General features: G+C 63.4%; 3 protein-coding genes across 18 annotated transcripts in view; 2 read left to right on the top strand and 1 right to left on the bottom strand.

Moving 5' to 3' along the window:
• The first annotated feature begins 42 nt into the window (after nt 1–42).
• APBA3 (amyloid beta precursor protein binding family A member 3) lies at nt 43–6540 on the top strand. Its single transcript, XM_021528271.4, has 10 exons — nt 43–1143; nt 1593–1632; nt 2042–2187; nt 2320–2406; nt 2930–3088; nt 3435–3614; nt 3795–4007; nt 4542–4661; nt 5390–5530; nt 5624–6540. Exons 1-10 carry the CDS (start codon nt 106–108, stop codon nt 5693–5695), a joined length of 2196 nt encoding a protein of 731 aa, XP_021383946.4. The 5' UTR covers nt 43–105; the 3' UTR covers nt 5696–6540.
• Nucleotides 6541–6760: 220 nt separating this feature from the next.
• Nucleotides 6761–17452, bottom strand: TJP3 (tight junction protein 3). The gene is made up of 21 exons (XM_031507149.3): nt 17237–17452; nt 16749–16848; nt 13716–13883; nt 13500–13624; nt 13187–13289; nt 12607–13021; nt 12213–12316; nt 11208–11367; nt 11030–11117; nt 10780–10844; nt 10568–10643; nt 10272–10428; nt 9950–10058; nt 9293–9512; nt 8788–8984; nt 8497–8592; nt 8230–8300; nt 7817–8128; nt 7449–7715; nt 7179–7222; nt 6761–7071 (listed from the first exon to the last, which is right to left on the bottom strand). The coding sequence occupies exons 1-21, from the start codon at nt 17428–17430 to the stop codon at nt 6972–6974; spliced, it is 3171 nt and encodes a 1056-aa protein (XP_031363009.3). The 5' UTR covers nt 17431–17452; the 3' UTR covers nt 6761–6971.
• A 1109-nt stretch (nt 17453–18561) lies between these two features.
• PIP5K1C (phosphatidylinositol-4-phosphate 5-kinase type 1 gamma) overlaps nt 18562–19462 on the top strand; it is a 49968-nt gene continuing 49067 nt past the window's right edge. For all 16 annotated transcript variants that reach the window (XM_085562684.1, XM_021528218.4, XM_085562683.1 and 13 more), the window contains exon 1: nt 18562–18754. In XM_085562684.1, the coding sequence (XP_085418810.1) occupies nt 18655–18754 (100 nt within the window). In that variant the 5' untranslated portion in view covers nt 18562–18654. The remainder of the gene's footprint in view (nt 18755–19462) is intronic.

Raw genomic sequence — 19462 nt, 5'->3', positions numbered from 1 at the left:
TGCGCGGGGCGAGCGGAAACGGCGGCGGGGCCGGCCCGTCCCGGCCGGAGGTGCCGGTAGTGAGCGAGCCCGCCCGGCCCGGGCCCCTGCCGGGCCGCCGGCCCCATGGACGCCGGCATCACCATGGACTTCCAGGCCGCGCTCCCTGCCGCCGGCTGCGGCAGCGATGAGAGCGCGGAGCCGCGGGCCATGGACACGGAGGAGGGACCGGCCGGCCCTGGGCGCCGTGGGGATGGCGGGCGGCCGGAGGAGCTCTCCCGTACCGGCCCGCAGCCCGGCAGCGGCTCCGGGCCGGAGGGGCCGGGGCCCGGCGCTGCCCCGGCGCTCGCGGGAGGCGCGGGCGGCCGGACCGAGCCGTGCCGGGGCTCGGGAAGGGCGATGGGAGCGGAGGCGCTGCCCGAGGCGCCGCAGGGCTCTGCCCGCTGGGAGCCCGGCGCCGGGAGCGCCCCTCGGACGCCCAGCAGCGCCGAGCCCGCGGGCATGGAGCTGGACGAGACCCCCGAGCCCCGCGCCGCGCCCAGCGCCGAGTGGACCGAGGATGTGGAGGACGAGCCCTCGGAGATCCAAGGGCTGCTGGCTCAGCTTGAGACCCTCGACCCCAAGCTCCGCGACTGCCCGTCCGCCCCCGAGCAGGGCTCGCCGTCCCCCTCGGGCGCTGGTGGCCGGCGGGGCCGCGGGCAGTGCCCGGGCCGGTGCCGGCCGTGCCCGCTGCACGTGGCCACGGGCCGGGGCCTGGCCACGCGTCCCTGCTGCCCGCGGCACTCCGCCTGCGACCGGCCCTGCCACGGGCTGCTCTTCGCCGAGGCTGACCGGGAGGACTTGCTGAACCTCCTGTGCTATGAGGGGGGGCTGCCTGAGGCTGCTGCCGAGACCCCCCTGGCTCACTCCGATGTCCTGGCTGGGACCAACCTGGAGATAATGCAGGCTCGGGAGGAACCGGCTACTGTGGAGAAGCCTGAAGGGCTGGGGAGGCCAGAGAGCTCAGAGGAAGAACCTTCTGGCAGCTGGTGTTACGAAGAAGGGCTTTGCGAGGACAATTCTGCCTGCGAGGGTGCTCGGGAAGGTTCGCCAGAGCCGGCATGGGCAGCCCTGCCTTCTGCTCTGGTCCCCGGCACAGAGCAGCCTCCTCAGGGCGCTGTGACTGTGAGTGCACTGTGCTGTGGTGGGGCAGCAGGAGCCAGGACTTGCCCCTTGGCTCTGATTCCTCCTGGGGTCTGGGATGGGGGCAAAGGAGAGCCAGGAATGACTTTCCTCGGGTCTTGCAGGGCCTTGCGCTGCAAGATTGCCTAGACAAGACCCTCAGTACCAGCTTTGGCCCTGAATGCATACTTGCGTGCCTGGCTGATTCATGTGTATCCTGGGGCAGAGGCTGGTGGGTCTGAGCAGCTCCTCTGGTCCTGGGATCCTGGACCATCCTCCCCTCCTGCCCCAGGACCCTGCTCCTCCCTGTCCAACCCTGGAGCCCTATGCCATTTCCCCCATACCCAGGGATGCTCTGCCCTTGCTCCAGGGCCCACTGTCCCACTGCTCCAGGGTCAGGCAGAATTCCTGAGGTCCCAGCCACAGCCTCACTTGCTCTCATTGCTTTGCAGAACAGGGAATCCGCATCATCCTGTCCAGCCTTCAAAGAGGGTGAGTTGCTTCTGTGCTTGAGCAGCAAGAGCATCCAGGAGTCCTGCCCCACCTGCTCTGACCCTGAATGGGCATGATCTGGGGTCCTGGCTGGGGAGGGAACAGCCAGCTCTGCACCCATCCAGAGTGGGTGTACCAGGCTCTACGTGGCTTGTTTGAGCCTTTGCTGAGGAAATGGAGGTGTGTCAGGGATCAGGGAGGGGTTATCCTTGGGGGAAAAGGGGCACCATGTATTCCCAAGGGAAGAGGGAAACAGCCCTGGTCCCCCGGTGATGCCATGTGCCCATGTACCAAGCACTGAGCTGCTTCATTGTGTGTAGGAACACAGCTAACAAGGCAGCAGGAGTTGGTACCCCCCAGTTTCAGAGGTGGGGGAGCAGCCTCTGCTCAGTCCCTCCCAACGCCTCAGTTCCAGGCCCTTGTGACCCAGAGGACTTGCTGGATGGTGTGATTTTTGGGGCCAAGTACCTGGGCTCCACACAACTGGCCTCGGAGAGGAACCCCCCAACCAGCGTCCGCATGGCGCAGGCCCAGGAGGCGGTGGACAGGATCAAGGTGCAGGGGGGATGGGGGACACGGCTGCCTTGCCCCCTGTGGGTGCGGGGTAGCACTCAGGATATACCTGAGGGCACCTGGCTGTGGGGCTGGGTCCCAGCAGGGTCCTGTGACCTCTCCATCGCTCTGCAGGCACCCGAGGGAGAGTCCCAGCCCATGACGGAGGTGGATCTGTTTGTCTCCACACAGAGGATCAAGGTGCTCACTGCTGACACTCAGGTGAGCAGGAACAGCAGTAACCACATGGCTCCATGGCTGCTTCAATATTTCTGTTTGGTCTCAGGATCTCAGCTTTGCTCCCACACCAGCAGGTGCCCAGTGATAGCCTATGGATGAGAACACATGTTTGGGGGGGGCATGTCACTTCATAGCCATCCTTGTAATGTCCTTGCCTCTCTGGCTGCATAAGGCTTCCCATGCAGCCTGCACCCTGTGGAGCTGCTGGGATCCCAGGCTTGAAATCTGGAGAACTCTTTGCCTCAGGATGAGTTTCTGAATTATAGCAAGAGGGAAGAGCTGTCCTGTCCCCTGGCAATACCCAGGGACACAATTGAGTCCTCGATGAAGGATCTGTTTGTACCTTTTGGCACAGACATGGTTTCTGGCCAGTGTGTACTGGGCAGCTGTACCACATCCCAGCACCGCAGCCAAACCCTTCCTGCTCACAGTGCCAGCAGGCTTGGGGTGTGCACATGGTCTGACAGCCCCAAGGGGGCTGAACTCTGCCTGTTCCCCTTGCCAGGAGGCCATGATGGACCACTCCCTCCAGACCATCTCCTACATTGCCGACATTGGCTCCCTGGTGGTGCTCATGGCGCGCCGGAAGCTGCCGCGGCGCTCGGAGGTGGCAGAGGAGAAGCGGCTCTACAAGATGATCTGCCACGTCTTCCACTCGCCTGATGTGAGGCAGCACATGGGTCTCTGTTGTGGGCGGGTGGCCCTGGGGACCTGAGTCCCATCCCACTGTAATAACTGGATGTTCTTGGCTGGGGCTGCAGCAAAGACGCCCTTCCTTCTCATCAGGGAGAGGGCAGAAGCCCAGCCTGAGCATCTCTGTCACACGCAGAGCCCCAGCGAGCAAAGTGGAGGGGAGGGTTGGCTCCACACAGGGGCCCATTCCGGCAGGGAAGGAGCCAGGACACCCTGGAGCTCCCAAGGATGGTTCCTGTGCTGGGCACTGCAGGGCACTGTGAGCTGTTGGCTCCAGCCCTGAGCTGTAGGCAGGAACAGCCCCTGTGGTTCTCCAGGCCCAGGTGATCGCCCAGGCCATCGGGCAGGCGTTCGGCGTGGCCTACCAGCGCTTCCTGGAGGCCAACAGCATCGACCCCCACGAGCTGAGCCCGCGCCAGTACAGCCGTGCCCTGGAGGACCAGGAGCAGTACAACACAGAGCTGACCCACTTCTCCCGGCAGGAGAACTGCAAGGACGTAAGACCTGCTCCGAGGGGTGGGGACAATGTGGGGAAGCCACTCCATGGCTCCCTGTTCAGCTGAGGTGCTCCCTACAAAACCAGACCCATCCCAGCCAGCTGCGAGTGCAGCTGTGGGCTGGGACACGTGCTCCACAGCTCTGGAGGTTATGACTGTAACCCACCTTTCTCCCCCCAGGTGTGCATCCGGAAGCAGAAGGGGGAGATCTTGGGCATCGCCATTGTGGAGTCGGGCTGGGGCTCCATCCTGCCCACCGTGGTCATCGCCAACCTGATGCACGGGGGCCCCGCAGAGCGGTCGGGCGAGCTGAGCATCGGGGACCGTCTCATGTCGGTCAACGGGACCAGCCTGGTGGGGCTGCCCCTGGGCACCTGCCAGAGCATCATCCGGGTGAGCCAGGCCACGGTGACCTCCTGCCTCACCCCAAGAGGGAGGTGGGGACTGGTGTGAGTGATCTGGGAGTGTGTGTGACACCAGGAGTCCCTTGGGGCTCCCAGCTTTGGAGGCAGGTGTGCAGAGGTCATACCTGTCCTGCAAGCTGTGGCAGTTCCTGCTTGGAGTGCTTGGAGGAAGGCAGGGACAAAGCTGGGGAGTGTACATGCTGTGGCCCTGTCTGAAAAGGAGGGTGGAGGAGGAGGCAGGCACCTGTCCTGAAGGGAACCTGTTGCATCATCTACCTCTCAGTAGGATGGGAAGGAGCTGAAAGCAAGGACAACATAGCCTCAGGGTCAGGGATGTCTTGGGCTGGGTTTGTAAATTCTTGTCCCTGGATTTGTATTTGCAGTCTCCCTTTGTGTGCCTCAGTTTCCCCATTGCATACAAGTCGCTAATCCTCAGCCCTCCCATGAACAACATGGCTGCATCGCCCCTCATCCAGTCTGAATAGCTCTCCAAAATCTGACCAAGCCCCATCCCACCTTCCAGGACCTGAAGCACCAGACCGAGGTGACACTGAACATTGTGCGCTGTCCCCCTGTCACCACGGCTATCATCCGCCGTCCTGACTCCAAGTACCAGCTGGGCTTCTGTGTTGAGAATGGTGTGGTGAGTGCCCGTGGGATGGGAGCTGGGCCAGGGCCTACTGAGGGGCAGCAGAGCTGGTTGTGTCCAGGGACCGGTGCTCAGCTCCCACACTGCATGTGCCTGCCCAGGCCAAGGGGTCACAGAGCTCTGCTGTGCACAGCAAAAAGCTCCTCACAGCCTTTCTGCAGCACTGGTAGTTGTATCCCTCTCCCTGGTGCTCTGTAGCTGTTTGCTTTCAGGGTGGTGGCTTCTTCCTGGCTTTCTGGGCATGATCTCAGTGACAGCTGTTGCTGTCCCCTGTGCCTGAGCTACTCCCTGCCATGGGCTCTCCTGTGGCTTTGTTGGGAAGGCAGAGAGGGGCATTCCTGGGCTCAGTGGGAGCTGGGTGGGTGGATGGCACAGCCACTTTGCACACCACCTGGTACTCCCCCTAGGAGTTGTAGGTCTCTCCCGTTGCCCCAGGGAGCAGCTCAGTCTTTGCAGCCCCAGCCTGAGGGGAGCAGGAGGGTTCAGTGACTCAGCTGGGGGACAAAATCCTGGGGGCTGCACTGGCCCCAGCTCAGCACCTCACTCTGGTGGCAGCAGTGCACAGGAACATCCCTGCCTGCCTGTGTGCCCAGGGGCTGGAGCAGGTGTGCACCCCAGGCAGAGCTCCGGCCGGAGCCTCCGGGGCTGTGAGGGTTTGGAGCAGCGGTGACAGGGCTGGGCTGTGGGCACAGCCCTGCTCTCACAGCGCTCCCCGCTCCCAGATCTGCAGCCTGATGCGCGGGGGCATCGCGGAGCGGGGTGGCATCCGCGTGGGGCACCGCATCATCGAGATCAACGGGCAGAGCGTGGTGGCCACGCCACATGAGAAAATCATCCAGATCCTCAGCGAGGCGGTCAGCGAGGTGAGCCGGGCCCCCACGGAGCCGCTGGGCTCAGAGCTGTGCACCAGCACCTTCCAGCCCGGGCTGGGGTCTAATCTGTGCCTCTCTGCCTAGGTGCACATCAAGACCATGCCAGCCTCCACGTACCGTCTGCTGACGGGGCAGGAGCAGCCCCTCTTCCTCTGAGCCACCATGCCTGGGGCAGGCAGGAGCGAGCCTGGGGCTGCAGGGGCAGGACTGGCTCTGCCTTCTGCCCCAGCCCTGCATCAGAGCCCTCAGCAGGGCCTAAGTCTGCACCTCTTTTGTTTTACACAGGACACAGTGGGACACTGGGGACTGATACCCAGTCTGAGCAGCATCAAGGCCTGAGGCGCCATGCTTTGGGTACCTCTTGCCCTCCAATTACCTCTTCTCACCTCACAGTGCCTGCATAGTGGCTGTCCTGCTGCTGCACAGGGTCCCTCACCTTGGCCTTGTGCTGGTGGGAGGAGAGGGGGCCCTATGTGAAAGTTCCACCATCCAGTCACTCACTATTGTACTTTGACACTCACCAATGGTGCCTTTCCCAAGCTGGGGATGGTGCTGGAAGCACATCTCAACTCCAGAGCTCAGCCAGCACAGCCCCAGAGTAGCACTGATCCTGCACAGCCTTGTGTGGGTGCACACTGGCATCCCTGAGTGATACCCAGCAACTCCCAGACTTGGCCTTAAGGGCAGAAGCACTCTTGGCACCTCCTCTGCTCCTGTGGCTTGGCCAGAGGCCTGTTGGTGTGCAAACTCTCCGTTAGACACATTGCACCAAGCTGGGAACCTGCTTCAGCTTTTCCCTGGTGCTGCCTTGAATCACTCTGCATGCACAGCCCGGCCCGGAGCCACAGCCCTTGGAGCAGCAAAAGGGAACATGGCATTGCCCAGCCCCTGGGGCTGTGAGCCTTTTGTGAACAGCTCTCTGGGCCCCCAGGGCTGCAGCAGTGCTGACCTGGCTGTGCCTGTGTGCTTGGTTGCCCTAAAAATAAAAATTTTGGGAAATATGGGAGGCTGCATTTGAGGAGCTGCAGAGGGACTGCAGCAGAGGAGGCTCAGCTCTGGGGAGCACATCCCTGGCCTGCAGTGGTTCCAGGCCCCAGTTCCCCCTGTGATGCCTCATTGTACACAGGGCCACTGGCCAGGAGGTGCCTGGGTCCCAGCAGGACCACCCTGCTGCACAGTATCCCCTGTATGCTGCCGCCCAGCACCCGCAGAAACAGCCCATCCAGATCCAAATACCCCTTTTATTCCAGTAGCAGTGGCTGTGGCCAAAAGGGAGGGAGGCACGCGGTAGTGCAGGCACTTGGTGATGCAGGGTAAAGCAGGATTGGGCCCAGCCCAGCCTGGCCACAGGGTCACCACCTGAGCTGTCACCTGCACCCAGTTGTGCCCGGCTGTGGGAGGGCTGGTCTGGAGGGACAGGCCAGCAGTGCCACTAAACATCTGTGGCTGGGCCCCACTCATAGCCTTCATCCTGGTCCGAGTCATCCCTGGCCCGTGTGAACCTCCTCCTCACCGCCTCGTGCTCGTATTCCCTGGGGGACAGAAGGGTGGTGATGGCTCTGTGTGGCAGGGACAGTGCCCTTCTGGGACTGTCCCCAGCCCTGGGCAGCTGCCATCCCCACCCCGGGGCACAGGGTACCTGATGCTGTCATGGTGCCTGCTCTGCCGTGGCCGTTCGGGCACCTGGGGAAGAAGAGGTGGGAGGGGTCAGGAGCAGGGCAGGGGCTGTGCCCCAGCCTGGGGCGTTTGCTCCTGGACACCCATAGCTGGGCATAGACACACAGCTGGACCCTGCAGCAGCCAAAGGCACACCCTGCGCCGTGAAGAACGGCAAATACGCTCCAGAGCCAGGCGCTGTGCCGCACTGTTCTGCCCCACCCGGCTCTTGTACCAGTCTGGGACAACCCACCTGTTGACTCTGGCTGTGGCTTGGGGCCGGCTGTGTTGGCTCAGGGGAGTCCAGGCCCTGGCTTGGGGCCAGCTGTGCTGGCTCAGAGGAACGGGCCAGCCCAGGCTGGTCATAGGCATCCTCCGCCTCGCCGTCGGTGTAGGCGCCCGCCTCCCCGTCCGTGTCGTCGTAGTCACTGTTGGCGTGGCTGTCACACGTCAGGTAGCCTGAGGCCACTGTGTTCGGTGGGTTCAGCAGGTCCAGGCTGTCCTCGGCTGCTATATCTGCCTGAGGGGTGGGGATGATGGAGACCTCAGCCGTGGGGGTCCATGTTCAGCCCAGTCACCTGCCTGGCTGCAGCCCCAGGAGGCCAAGCCCGTGCCCTGTACCTGCTCTGCTGTTGTCCAGACTGGCTGGCTTTGCTGAGTCCTTACGATGTCCTGGATCTGCTCGTACCATGCATTGCCGCTGCCACTGAGGCTGATGGTGGCCGTGAAGAGGTGGCTGCAATACTTCTTCATCTTGTTGGCCTGGGCATAGAGGCGCCGGGAGCTCTTCCTGGAGTCGGGTGCCAGCCACTGTCGCATGGCCTTGATGCCCTGGCGGCTCTCGGGCTCACAGAACACCACCACGGGGTAGTACTGCATGTAATTGAGGCGCTCTACAGCTGAGGGCGTGATGTCCAGCAAGGCGTGTTTGTTCTGGGGCAGGGCACAGCCATCAGCCCTGCTGGGAGCAGGGATGAGGGCCGTGGGCTTTCCACAGGCCCCAGCTGGCTCCAAGGACATGGGAAAGGTCTCACCTTTTCTGCAATCTGCCGCACCGAGTCCAGCTTGATGACCTTGGACGATGCCCCATCTCGGGGCACGCTCGCTGCAGGACACAGAGATGGGGCATGAGAGGGGCTGCACCTCCGACAGCCCCGGGGCTGTGTCCCTCAGGGAGAGGAGGGGAAAGGGTGAATGAGCCTAGGAAGGTTGGGTTGTCACAGGGAGGGAGCCAAAGGTAAAGAACTCTCACAAGGTCTGGCTGCTGGATATCATTTTCTCCCCAGTGTGGGGGCACTTACGTGCAATTTCGAACAGCTCGGGCAGCTCCCTGCTCAGTTTCTGCACAGCGATGTCTGCGATGGGGCCCAGGATCACCACTGGCCGCTTGAAGCTGGCTGTGGGAGGACAGAGGTGCTCAGGGTGGCTGGGGGCAAGGGCAGAGCTCCCAGCACCCAAACACCCAGCCCTGCTCCCCATGGTGCCCACAGGCCTGCAATGCGCCCTTGCTCCTCTCAGGAGAGGAGGGCCCATCAGCAGGGCAGCCCCAGGAGCAATGTTCCCAAGGTAGGTCAGGCTGTCCTGGTGCCCACCTTCCTTCAGGACCACCTTTTCATAGGGTGGGTAGTGCCCCTGCTTTGTGAGGGCAGACAGGTCCTCCCGGCTCTTCCGCAGCATCTTCTTGGCTCCCCGCAAGCCCCGCAGCTTCCAAAACTCAGCCCTTGCCCCGGAGGGGTTGGCACCAGACGTGGCTTTCAGCACCGACTCCAGGCTGGCAATCTGCTCGGCCCTGGGAGAGGAGAGGGTTCAGGACCTGCAGCCTCTGGGTTTAAGGAGTAGGTCAGGAGAAGCTGGTACCCCTGCTCGGTGGCACAACCAGGTGAGGCTGTGCTAGACTTCTCTCTCTGGGACTTTGGACAACCTGATCGTCAGCTGCCTCACCACCCTGAGAAGGGATTTTACCAGCTCACGCTTCCCACCACTGTCCCACCAGCCCTGGCCCTGCCTCTCACTGAGCCCACCATCCATGGCCTCAGCTCACTTAGGAGCCTTCTCTGGCTCTGCTTGTCTAGGGGCTGTTCCTGGCTCCATCCCTACCTGCTCCGGTTGGGGATGATGCCCTTTTCCTGCTCCTGCAGGTCCCTGCCCATGCGCACGGCCAGCCAGCTCCCCAGCCTGCCCCGGTACATGGTGTCCAGCACGTGGAACACGTCCCCACGGACAAAGCTGAGCCCTGATGGCGTGTCCTTCTCAAAGTCAAAGTGTGTCCGGATGTAGAACGAGTCACCCACGTTGGACGAGACCATCTTCCTGTAAACTGAAGCACAAGGGCAAGAGGGACCATCAGGGGAGGAGATGGTTGAGGAAGAAGATGCTGGAAAGATTTGGGAGGGCACTAGGCTGGCTGGGAGGCTCTACAGTAGCCCTTGCTGCTAAGGAGGGTATTAGGAACACCTTTTCCTCCCATGGCACTCTCAGGCATGCTGGGGACAGTAGGATCTGACTTGCCAGCATATACTGGCCTCTCCAGGCTGAGCCATAGTCCCAGAAAGCCCTTGTGCTCCAGGAAGCCAAGGCACAAACAGGGCTGGGATGGTCTGGCCCCCTCCCATCAGCACACTGGAGGAGGAGGAGGAGGGGAAGGACCCTGCAGGGACAGGAAGGGCCATGGCAAGTCCAGCAGGTCTGATGCTTGCCCAAAAGAGACAGAGGATGGAGAAGCACAAGCCCAGGATGAGCCTGGTCACCACTCACTGTCCTGCTTGCTCTGGATGAGCAGTGTGACCTCCTCGCCTGGCGGCAGGGCCATGAGATATTCCACAGCCTCCTCACGGGTCAGGTTCTGGAAACTGGTGTCATTCACCTGCCACAGAAAAGCACTTGGACATGGTCCTGCCAGCAGGACAGAGGGCATGGGCACCAGCAGGGGACCAGGGACAGCAGTTCCCAGGGCAGAGTGGGAGAGGGAAGTGGTCTCTGTCACCCTGGAGATGATACCCTGGGGAGATAATGGACCCAAAAGAGCTGGGGCCACTGCAGGTGCAGCAGCATATGGAGCATTTTCAGCCTCAGGTACCTGCAGGATCTGGTCACCTTCCCGAACACCCTGGCTGTCAGCTAGGCTCCCCTCCTGCACGCTTGACACGAAGATGCCCACATCGTTCCCACCCGTCAGCCGCAGCCCCACACTCTTGGCCTTCACAAACTGCACAACCCTGGAGCTGGTGCTGTACCTGCCACAGGGAAGTACAGTCAGCCCAGTGGTGACATGCAAAGACAGGACAGGGAGGCGCTGACCCTGTCACCCCAACCCTGTGACACAGCAGCTCCTCATGTCCCCCAGCCATTCCTCCCTGCCTCTTGCAGACATACCCATCCTTGTGGGCAGCTCGGGCAGTGAGGCTGGTGTGGGGGCTGTGCCCATCCCGCTCCACGGCTTCCAGAAGGTCTGCAGGAAGGAGAGGTGGTCTAGGAGAAGCAGTGGCTGTGCCAAGGCACAGGGAGCCCTGGCAAGGCTCTACCAGGGCTTTGGGCAGTGGAGATGCACAGGAGCCTGGAGCCCCCTCAGTGCCCAGTCTACTCACCTGGACCCTGAGCATCAGCTACAGTTACCTTGGCCACAGGCTCCCTGTTTGATCGTCTCCTCTCCCTGGAACAAAGTCAAGCAGGATTTAGGCATGTGGGCAGTGGAGACAGCAGAGCAAACTGGGTATGGCAGTACCACCTCCAGAGATATTGGCTTAGGAACAGAGAACCAGCATCCCCAGACAGGTGGAGAACACAGAAGGATCTGCCAGGGGACAGAGGGGCTCATGGGGACAGTGTGGGCCTTACCGTGATTTTGTCCTGGCAGCAGCTGGAGGTCGTGGGGAGGCCTCTGGAGATGGTGGATTGGACAGCTCCGAGTTGATGTCTGAGATATCTGCAGCCACAGGAAGGGAGAGGCAGCAGTGGCTATGTAGCCCCTGTGCTGTGTGTATCTGACCCTGGCCCTGTCACCGTGTCCCCTCACCGTCCATCTGGGAGCTGTCGCTCTGGCTGTCAATGTCAGGGATGTTGACCAGGAACTGCCGGTGGTCACGGAGGATGAGCAGGGTCAGGATCCCCTCTGTCTGCTCAATGAGCTGTTGGGTTTCAGCCAAGGACATGTCCTGGCTGGCTACCCCATTGACCTGGAGGGGCAGAGTAGGAGGTCTTGGGGCACCTGCTCCTAGGAAAGCCACCCTCAGGAACACCCCATAGGGATGAGATACTCTGACTGCCATCTTCCTGGTCCCTTCCCAGCTCCTCCAGCCCAGCCCCAGCTCCTGCAGCTTCACCTATTCTGTGTCCTTGTTCCTGGCTGCTTCCCAGCGTGATCACATTTTGTACAGAGGAAGCATTAGCATAGTTTGTTAACACACACTGCGGGCAGAGCCCCAGGCAGGATTGCACAGACCCCTCAGATACCTGAAGCTCAGTTTTCCTTTGCCCTGGGCCCAGCACTATCCTTCCATGCCCTAGCCTAGTGCAGGGAGTCAGGCCCCAGGGCTGAGATTTTCCTGAGTGGTAGCTGCTTTTCCCAACAGACTGTGGGATGTAATCCCTCCTGTTTACCCTATAGTCACTTTGGCACCAGTTCCTAGCAGCCACGTGTGCAAACAAAGGGTCTCCCTCCCTTCTATTTCCCCAAACACTTTAAGCATTGTTTTATCTGACAAACACCTATGACTGTCATCCAGTGGAGACACAGACACACAGTGGGGGACCACACACCGTGGGGACAGTGGGATGGACACAACTCCACTGTGCCAGCAGGACATGCCACCAGCCCTGGCAGCAGGGAGCTGGGCTCTGAGAGCCCCTGCAGGGTCCCTGGGACAGCCGGGGGGGCTGGGCAGGGAGCAGGCACAGGCAGAACCAGCTCCAGCACGGCCATGGCTGGACCCTGGCAGTGAGTGACACCAGCCAGGGACGAGCCTTCCAAAGAGGGGCAGATGAGACTCCCAGCGAGTACCCTGCACCCCAGGGTGCATACCTTCAGGATGAGGTCTCCCTCCTGCAAGGAGTTTCCCTTGGCCGCCAGCCCGCTCTCCACTATGTGCTTGATGAAAAGCTGACTGCCCAGCTTCAGGCCATACTCTGCACCAGAGAGAGCCGTGATGGTAGCAGTGCCAGGCAGATGCAAGACCCCCTCCAGGTCCCCAGTCAGCACCATCCCAGCCAGCCCCAGCTCCCCTTGGGGTACTGGCAAGCCACAAAGCTGAGCTCTGTAGCCCCCAGCTGAGGGCAGGAGGTGGTTTAGTGCACCCAGCATGGCATGCACTGTCCCCTTGCTGGCACCCACCCAACTATCATCTCCTCCCTGGGAAAAGGCATGGCCAGAAATCAGGCAACAAGACCCAGGGACAGCAGGAACAGGGGGGCCTCACCCTCATTCTGCTTCTGCTTCACCAGGACCGATGTGATGGGCTTCATGGGCACATCCTGGTACGGCAGCCGCTTGAAGCCTGACACCAGGGTCAGCCCGTTGGTGTCCCCATCCTGACCAAAGGAGCAATGTCGGCCCTGGCCTCTCCGATCTGAGTTACTCTGCATCCGGTGGCTGCTGTCCTGGCTTCGCCTCCGGCTCCGTGACACCAGCTTGTGGTGGCGATGGTCATCGTGCTGGTGACCAGAGCTCCTCTCGCTGGATGAGTCCCCATCGTAGCCCTGGCTGTGAGCCAGGTCATCCCGGGAGCAGTGCAGCCTGTACTCCTCATCTGAGTCCAAGTGCCGGGGCACAGCAGGGGACCCAGGGCTGCTCTTGCTCACAGGGAGGTGAATCTTCTTTGGTCTTTTCAGTGTCTGCAGGTGCAAAGCAAGCAGAAGAGGATGGTGGGTGCCAGGAGGTGTCTCTGCACCAATTGCCAAGCCTCAAACCCTGGGCATGTGTGAACAGGGGATCTGGGATGGAGACAGGCACAGCGTGAGCATGACACCAGCCCCCATCCCAGCACAGAGCACACTCACAATGTTGACGATCTTGCCACAGGTTTTAAGTGCCTGGATGGCAACAGAGGATGGGACGTTTTCCATGGAAAGGCCATTCACCATCACTATGTGATCCTTCTTCCTGGGAGGGAAAATGCAGCTCAGACTCTGTCCCATGCACAGCTCCCAGCCCAGGGAGCTGGTGGGGTGGTGAGTGTACCCCAAGGGATCCCATTCCAGCCAGGCAGGGCAACAGTGGTGCTGGCTCTGTCCCAGCAGGAGTGATTCTCCATCCTTCCCACCCTTGCTGGCAGCAAGCACCCCCTCTGGCCCCATGTCCCCGTGCACTCACTGGAGCTGACCCATTGCTGGTCCCCCAGACACCACATCTGAAACAAACACTGCTGTGTCCCCCGTTGTCCTGTTGGGACGGTCACGGCCTCCAGAGACAGCAAATCCAAAGCCCCGGTGAGGGTCCTGGTGGGCATGGGCAGAAGGGGGATCAGGCAGAGTTGACCCCACAGACCCCATCCCCTCCCGTGGTGGGGCCACCCCAGGAGACACTCACCTTGCTCAGTGTCACCGTGTGCTGCTCCCAGATCACCATCTCCTCCATGGTGGGCTCCCACCAGCACAAGCTGGGAAGAGTGATGGTGGCAGCCGGATGGCTGGGGGGCTCTGACTGGCTCCGGCTCCTCTTCACAGCTGCTGGCCCCTTCCTCAATCCAACATCAGGCTGCAACAAAGAGCAGCAGCAAACCTGAGCCATAAGCACCAGGGACTGTGAGGCTGCAGGGGACAGAGCCCCATGGTGCCAGGACACTGGGACTGGCAGCTATGTCACACCCCAGCTAACCCTGCATGGCTCCAAACCCAGAGCTGCCTCTGTGCACCATGAAATCACCCCCTGGGGATCCATCTCCATCCCCTCAAACATGGGTCCATGGAAGAGGGGGTTTTACACAAGGCAAGGACAGGACTCATCTCCATGTCTGGGACCCGCTGTCCATGCCATCCCCATGGTCTGACTCCCCTCTGTCCTCCTGGAGCTGGCAGGCCTTGGGGTACTGCTCTGGATGGTGTTTCAGTGCCTGTCCACCCACTCCAGGCTTCAGCAGTTCTGCCAGCTGGTTTGGTAGCACCACTGCCCCAGTTTCACCATTGGTTTCTCTGGGTTTTCCCCAGATTCAATGTTTTCCACCTAAGGCAGACAAGCCTGACTGACAGAATAACGTCCCTTTGAGTCTGAAACTTCTGGGGTGGGCCAAGGGATCTCCACCAGCTCCTGGTTCCCTGTAGGTAAAGTCAGCATGAACCCAGAGAGACATGGGTTCCCAAGATGGTGGGAGACAGCAGGACCAGAGCCTCCCACCAGTTCCCACGGGGTGGGACAGGGACAGGCCACTTTGATCAGGGCCAGAATGATAAAATCATCAAGGCAGAGAGAGGCCTTCAAGATCATCAAATCCAACTGTCACTCCAATACCACCATAATCACCCCTAAACCATGTCCCCAAGTGCCACATCCAGATGCCTCTTGAATGCTTTCAGGGATGATGTCTCCAGCACCTCTCTGGACAATTTATTCCATTGCCTGACCACTCTTTCAGTGAAAAAAAAAAAATCTACTATCTAATCTGAACCTCCGTTGGTGCAGTTTGAGGCCATTTCCTCTGGTCCTGACACTTGGCAGAAGAGGCTGATCCCCACCTCACTACAATCTCCTTTTGGGAGAGCAATGAGGTCCCCTGAGCACCCTTCTCCAAACTGCACACCCTCTGTTCCCATGGCACCTCACAGCCGTGGTGTCTGAGGGCTCTGGAGTGGCTGTGCCAGGGCTGTGCTCAGTCCTAACAGCCCCCAGCACAACTCAGCCACCCTCAGCCCTGCCAGGGATGCCCACATTGGTGCCACAGGGAGCTCAAAACCTCCACAAGCCCTTTGGGAATTGGCCACAGGGCAACTTTGGTGGGACAGAGACACCTCGTGGGCAATGCCTGGGTGATGCCACAGCAGGGATCTGGCAGTGGGCAGCCAGCCCTGGGCAAGTGAGGCAGCACAGCCCTGGCACAAGGACATCCTTGGGCAGCCCCAGCTGGAGCGGTGCTGAGGCAGCCGGGGCTGCACCCAAAATGAGGCCAGCCTGACCCCTGAAAGGAGACCCAGCTCACTGCAGCCCTGGGGAGGGCTGGGGGTGGCCTGGGGTAATCATTCACCCGACAGGCAGGCTGCAGCCACGGGTGTGGAGGGCAGAGTCCCCTCTGCGTCAGCAGCTGCTGAAACCAGCCTGAGTGCCTCCCTGCCACCCAGGGACACATGGGACCAGGAGGCAGCTGGGGCTGGGCAGGACTCCAGTGTGGCAGCACCCACTGTCCTGGCACTGGGAAAGCTGATAAGGAACAGGAACTCCCAGAGTAGCATTGGGGTGTTTTCAGCTGTGTCACCAGTGTTGTGCTCCCTGGACACCTACAGGTGACACGGTGTGAGCTATAAGTCCAAGAGACACCAAACTGGAGCAGCCAGATCATCCCCCTCCCTAGGGTGGTGACAGCTGCTGTGCCAGAGCCACCCCGATGCCACCCAAAACAGCGCCTCACTGTCCCCAGCTGGCTCCCACTATTGTCCCACCACTCTGGTGCCACAAACTGGCCGCAAACTTGCGTGCCATTGCTCTCCCCAGGCACTGGCTGCAGCAGAATGGGGATGGCAGCAGCTCCAGTGGCCCAGGCAGTGTGCCTACGGTGCCACCAAGCCCTGTCCCTGTCCCCAGTCTCCCCCCAAGACCTGGCGCAGGGCCCGCACCAGCCAAAGGCCGAGGCTGGCAGCAGGAGGAGCCGGCTGAGCCGGTTTCCGACAGAAACCAGCCCGCACCTGGAATGGCCCCGCAGGGAGAGGCAGTATCTGGGCAGAGCTGACCATGGCCCAGCGCGACACACCCAGCACCGGACACCGGCAGCACTGGCAGCCCCACACCGCCCCACACATGTACCGAAGCAGCACTTCCCAGGGGTTCTGAAGCCAAACAAAGCCAAGCTGTGCTGGGGCAGCTCATCCCACAGCCAGGTCCCCAGTTCAGGGCTGTTCCTGGCCCCGGGTGATGCCACCAACAATGCCCACCATGGGGACACAACGGGTCGGGGGATCCCCTCCCCTGATAGGGCTCCTCATCCTGAGAACCTCAAAGCCTTCCTGGGATCAGTGAGGTACCTGCCCTCAGCCAGTGCTGCAAAATCACCCGTCCCTTGTCTGGTTCTGGCCATGCAGCACTGAGGTCCCAGATCCCTCCAGAGGCTGCTCTATCCCAACCCCACCCAAAGAGTGATGGGCTGATCGCGACCCTCCGCTCTGGGGAAAGGTCTCTGGAAGGGCTGCCCCGGACCGAGCGTAAACCAGCAGCAGAGACGCACGTCCTCCAGCCCTGGGGCGTGGAGCTCCGATCCTCCGGGCTATCCCCCTGCCGTGGGGCAGAGCTCCAGGAGGGTCACTACGTCCTGGAGCCAGCCAGAGACGGACAAAGCATGGCCAGTTCCCCAGGTGTAAGCACAGCTGAAAGCCAGAAAGCAGGGCTGACAGATCCCGGGGGACAGAATTAGGCACTCACCGAGCCTGGGATCCGACCAGGAAGGAGCTGAGCTCCCGGGCTGGTGGCAGTGGTGTCACTCCAGGGTGCCTTGCGTAACCCTTTGTGGCCCAGACTCTGCCTGCAGTGGGGAAGGAGCAGGAAGGGGGTTCCGGGGGCAGCTTCCCGGGCACAGCAGGTCTCCCGGAGGGCTGTCCCCGGTGTTCTCCACCGTGATGTTGGCTCAGCCACCTGCACTGATCGCCCTCCCAGTGCTGCACCGGGACAGGCTCACAGGATGCCGGTGGCGTTGGTGCCTGCAGATAGGGGTTCCTCCGCCCCAATCCTTGTCCTGTCCAGAGAAGCGGTGGGACTCTGCCCCAGACTCCCAAAGCCTCCCATTGTTACCCATTGTCCCCAGAGGGGACAGACACGGGGACCAGCCTTGGGATCCCTGTCCTGGGAGGTGCGGGAGAAGCTGGTGATGGCTGCTGCCCCCTTTCCTCCCCTTCCCTTGCCCCTGTCCGCACCTGAGGACCAGGTCCCCGTCATCCCTCGTCCTGTGGGGCCGCTTTCCGGCGGTGACAGCGACCAGGTCCACGCCGCGCTTCTCCGCCTCCCGCCGGGGCCGGTACCGCTCCCAGCCCAGCGCCGAGGCGGCGTGGGGGCACCAGTTTCTGCGGAAGCCCCCGGCTCGCAGCCGCCAGCCCGGAGCCGGAGCCATGCCGCCGCCGGCCCCTCCGCTCGCTCCTCGGCACCGGCTGCTCCCGGCCGAGCCCCGCGGGGAGCCCGGAGCGGCTCCCGCCGCTCCCCGGGACCAGCCGCAGTCGGGAGCCCCTCTGGCGGAGGCCGGCGCCGCCGAGCAGTCTCATCAGTGCCGGTGGCCCCAGCGTTGCCTCCCAGCAGCGGTACCTATCCGGGACACGCGTGGCCCCGGGGCTCCGAGAACCGGCGGGGCCGGCCCGGGCTGACCCGAGCCCCGGGGCTGACCCGGGCCCGGCGCCGCCACTAGATGGTGCCGCGGGGCCGGGAGGAGCCGGGCCCCGGCTTGGGCTGGGAGCCGGCGGCGCTGAACGGGGCCGGGGCCGCGAAGCGGGGGAGGGAGCGCGTCCAGGTCCCGGTGCACGGCTGGCTGGTCCAGCCCGGCGTGTTGTGCGGCTACCGGGAGCTCTCGAAGAAGACTGGGGGGGTAGGGGGGAGGCGCGGGGCGGGTAGGCAGCGCCTGGCACCGGGATGGCTCCTGGGGGGCCCCGGTCCGGCGGGGGCAGCGCTGTGGGAACCGAGCCGCGACAGGGAAAGGGGGCGCGGGCTCGGCCGTGCGGACCGGCCGGAGCCCCGCCCCGCCGGAGCCCCGCCCCGCCGGAGCCCCGCCCCGCCGGAGCCCCGCCCCGCCGGAGCCCCGCCCCGCCGGAGCCCCGCCCCGCCGGAGCCCCGCCCCGCCGCCAGCGGCACCCACAGGCCACGCCCCCGCTGCCATGGCGACCGGCAGCCTCCCCGCCCCGGGAGCCCCGCCCCCGTTGCCATAGCAACTGGCCGGCCGGCCCCGCCCCCCGCGGAGCCCCGCCCCGCTGCCATGGTGACCGCAGGCCCCGCCCCCCGACCCTGTGGTGTTTCCCCCTCAGCCGGAGGTGTCGCGGCCGCCGCACCGTGAGGGATCGGCGGGACTGGCTGCGGCCTCCCTTGTCCCTCCCCGCTCCCGTCGAATCCCACAGCCCGCCGGTTATCGCGACAGCCCTCCGCCGCATCGCAATTAACTCCGGCGGAAAAGCCCCGCTGTGCTTCCGGCGCTGTTCGGGGCGTGTCTGGCCGCGGCGCCACCCGCGTTCTATGGTCCGCGGCGTTCCCAGGGTCCCCCGCGCCGCGGCCGGTACCCGGGAGAAGCGCGGCGGCGGGCGCCGGCCTGTCCGGGGCCTGTCTTGCCCCGGGGCTGCGCCTGCCCGCGGCCGCCATGGAGCTGGAGGTGCCTGAGGAGGCGGAGGGCTCGGCCGCGGCGGGTGCCGGTGCCATCACTCCGGAGGCCGGCGTAGGGGGACCGGACGCGTCAGGAGGTAACGCGCCGCGAGCACCGGAGGCCGTCCCTGGCTGTCCCCACCCGGGCGGGCCCCGGCGTGTCCCGTGTCCCGCCGGCTCGCAGTGGTTCAGCCCCGCCGGGCCCCCCCGCGGGGCGCTCGGAGTGGTTCGGTCCAGCCCCCCCCCACCCCCCCCAGACACCGCGTGGTCCCGTCCAGCTGCTGCTTCCCTCCCCCCTTCCCCCCGGAGCCGGGGTGGTTCTGCCCCGGGGGGAGACGGGGGAACACCGGGGGCACCGGGGGAACACCGGGGACACCCCGGGGGGACACCGGGGGCACCGGGATGGGGCTGCCCCGCCGCTGTCCTCGGGAGGCTCGGAGCTGCGAGGGGTAAAGGCGACGCCTTCCCCCCGGAGCCGGGGTGGTTCTGCCCCGGGGGGAGACGGGGGAACACCGGGGACACCGGGGGGACACCGGGGGCACCGGGATGGGGCTGCCCCGCCGCTGTCCTCGGGAGGCTCGGAGCTGCGAGGGGTAAAGGCGACGCCTTCCCCCCGGAGCCGGGGTGGTTCTGCCCCGGGGGGAGACGGGGGAACACCGGGGACACCGGGGACACCCCGGGGGGACACCGGGGGCACCGGGATGGGGCTGCCCCGCCGCTGTCCTTGGGAGGCTCGGAGCTGCGAGGGGTAAAGGCGACGCCCGGACCACGGTGCGAGGCACAGGCCGCCCACCGTCCAGCACTAC

The sequence above is a fragment of the Lonchura striata genome, chromosome 28 (assembly GCF_050655825.1).
Source record: "Lonchura striata isolate lonStrDom1 chromosome 28, ASM5065582v1, whole genome shotgun sequence".
NCBI classification, from domain to species: Eukaryota; Metazoa; Chordata; class Aves; order Passeriformes; family Estrildidae; genus Lonchura; species Lonchura striata.
This window is presented reverse-complemented; position numbering and strand designations above follow the sequence as displayed.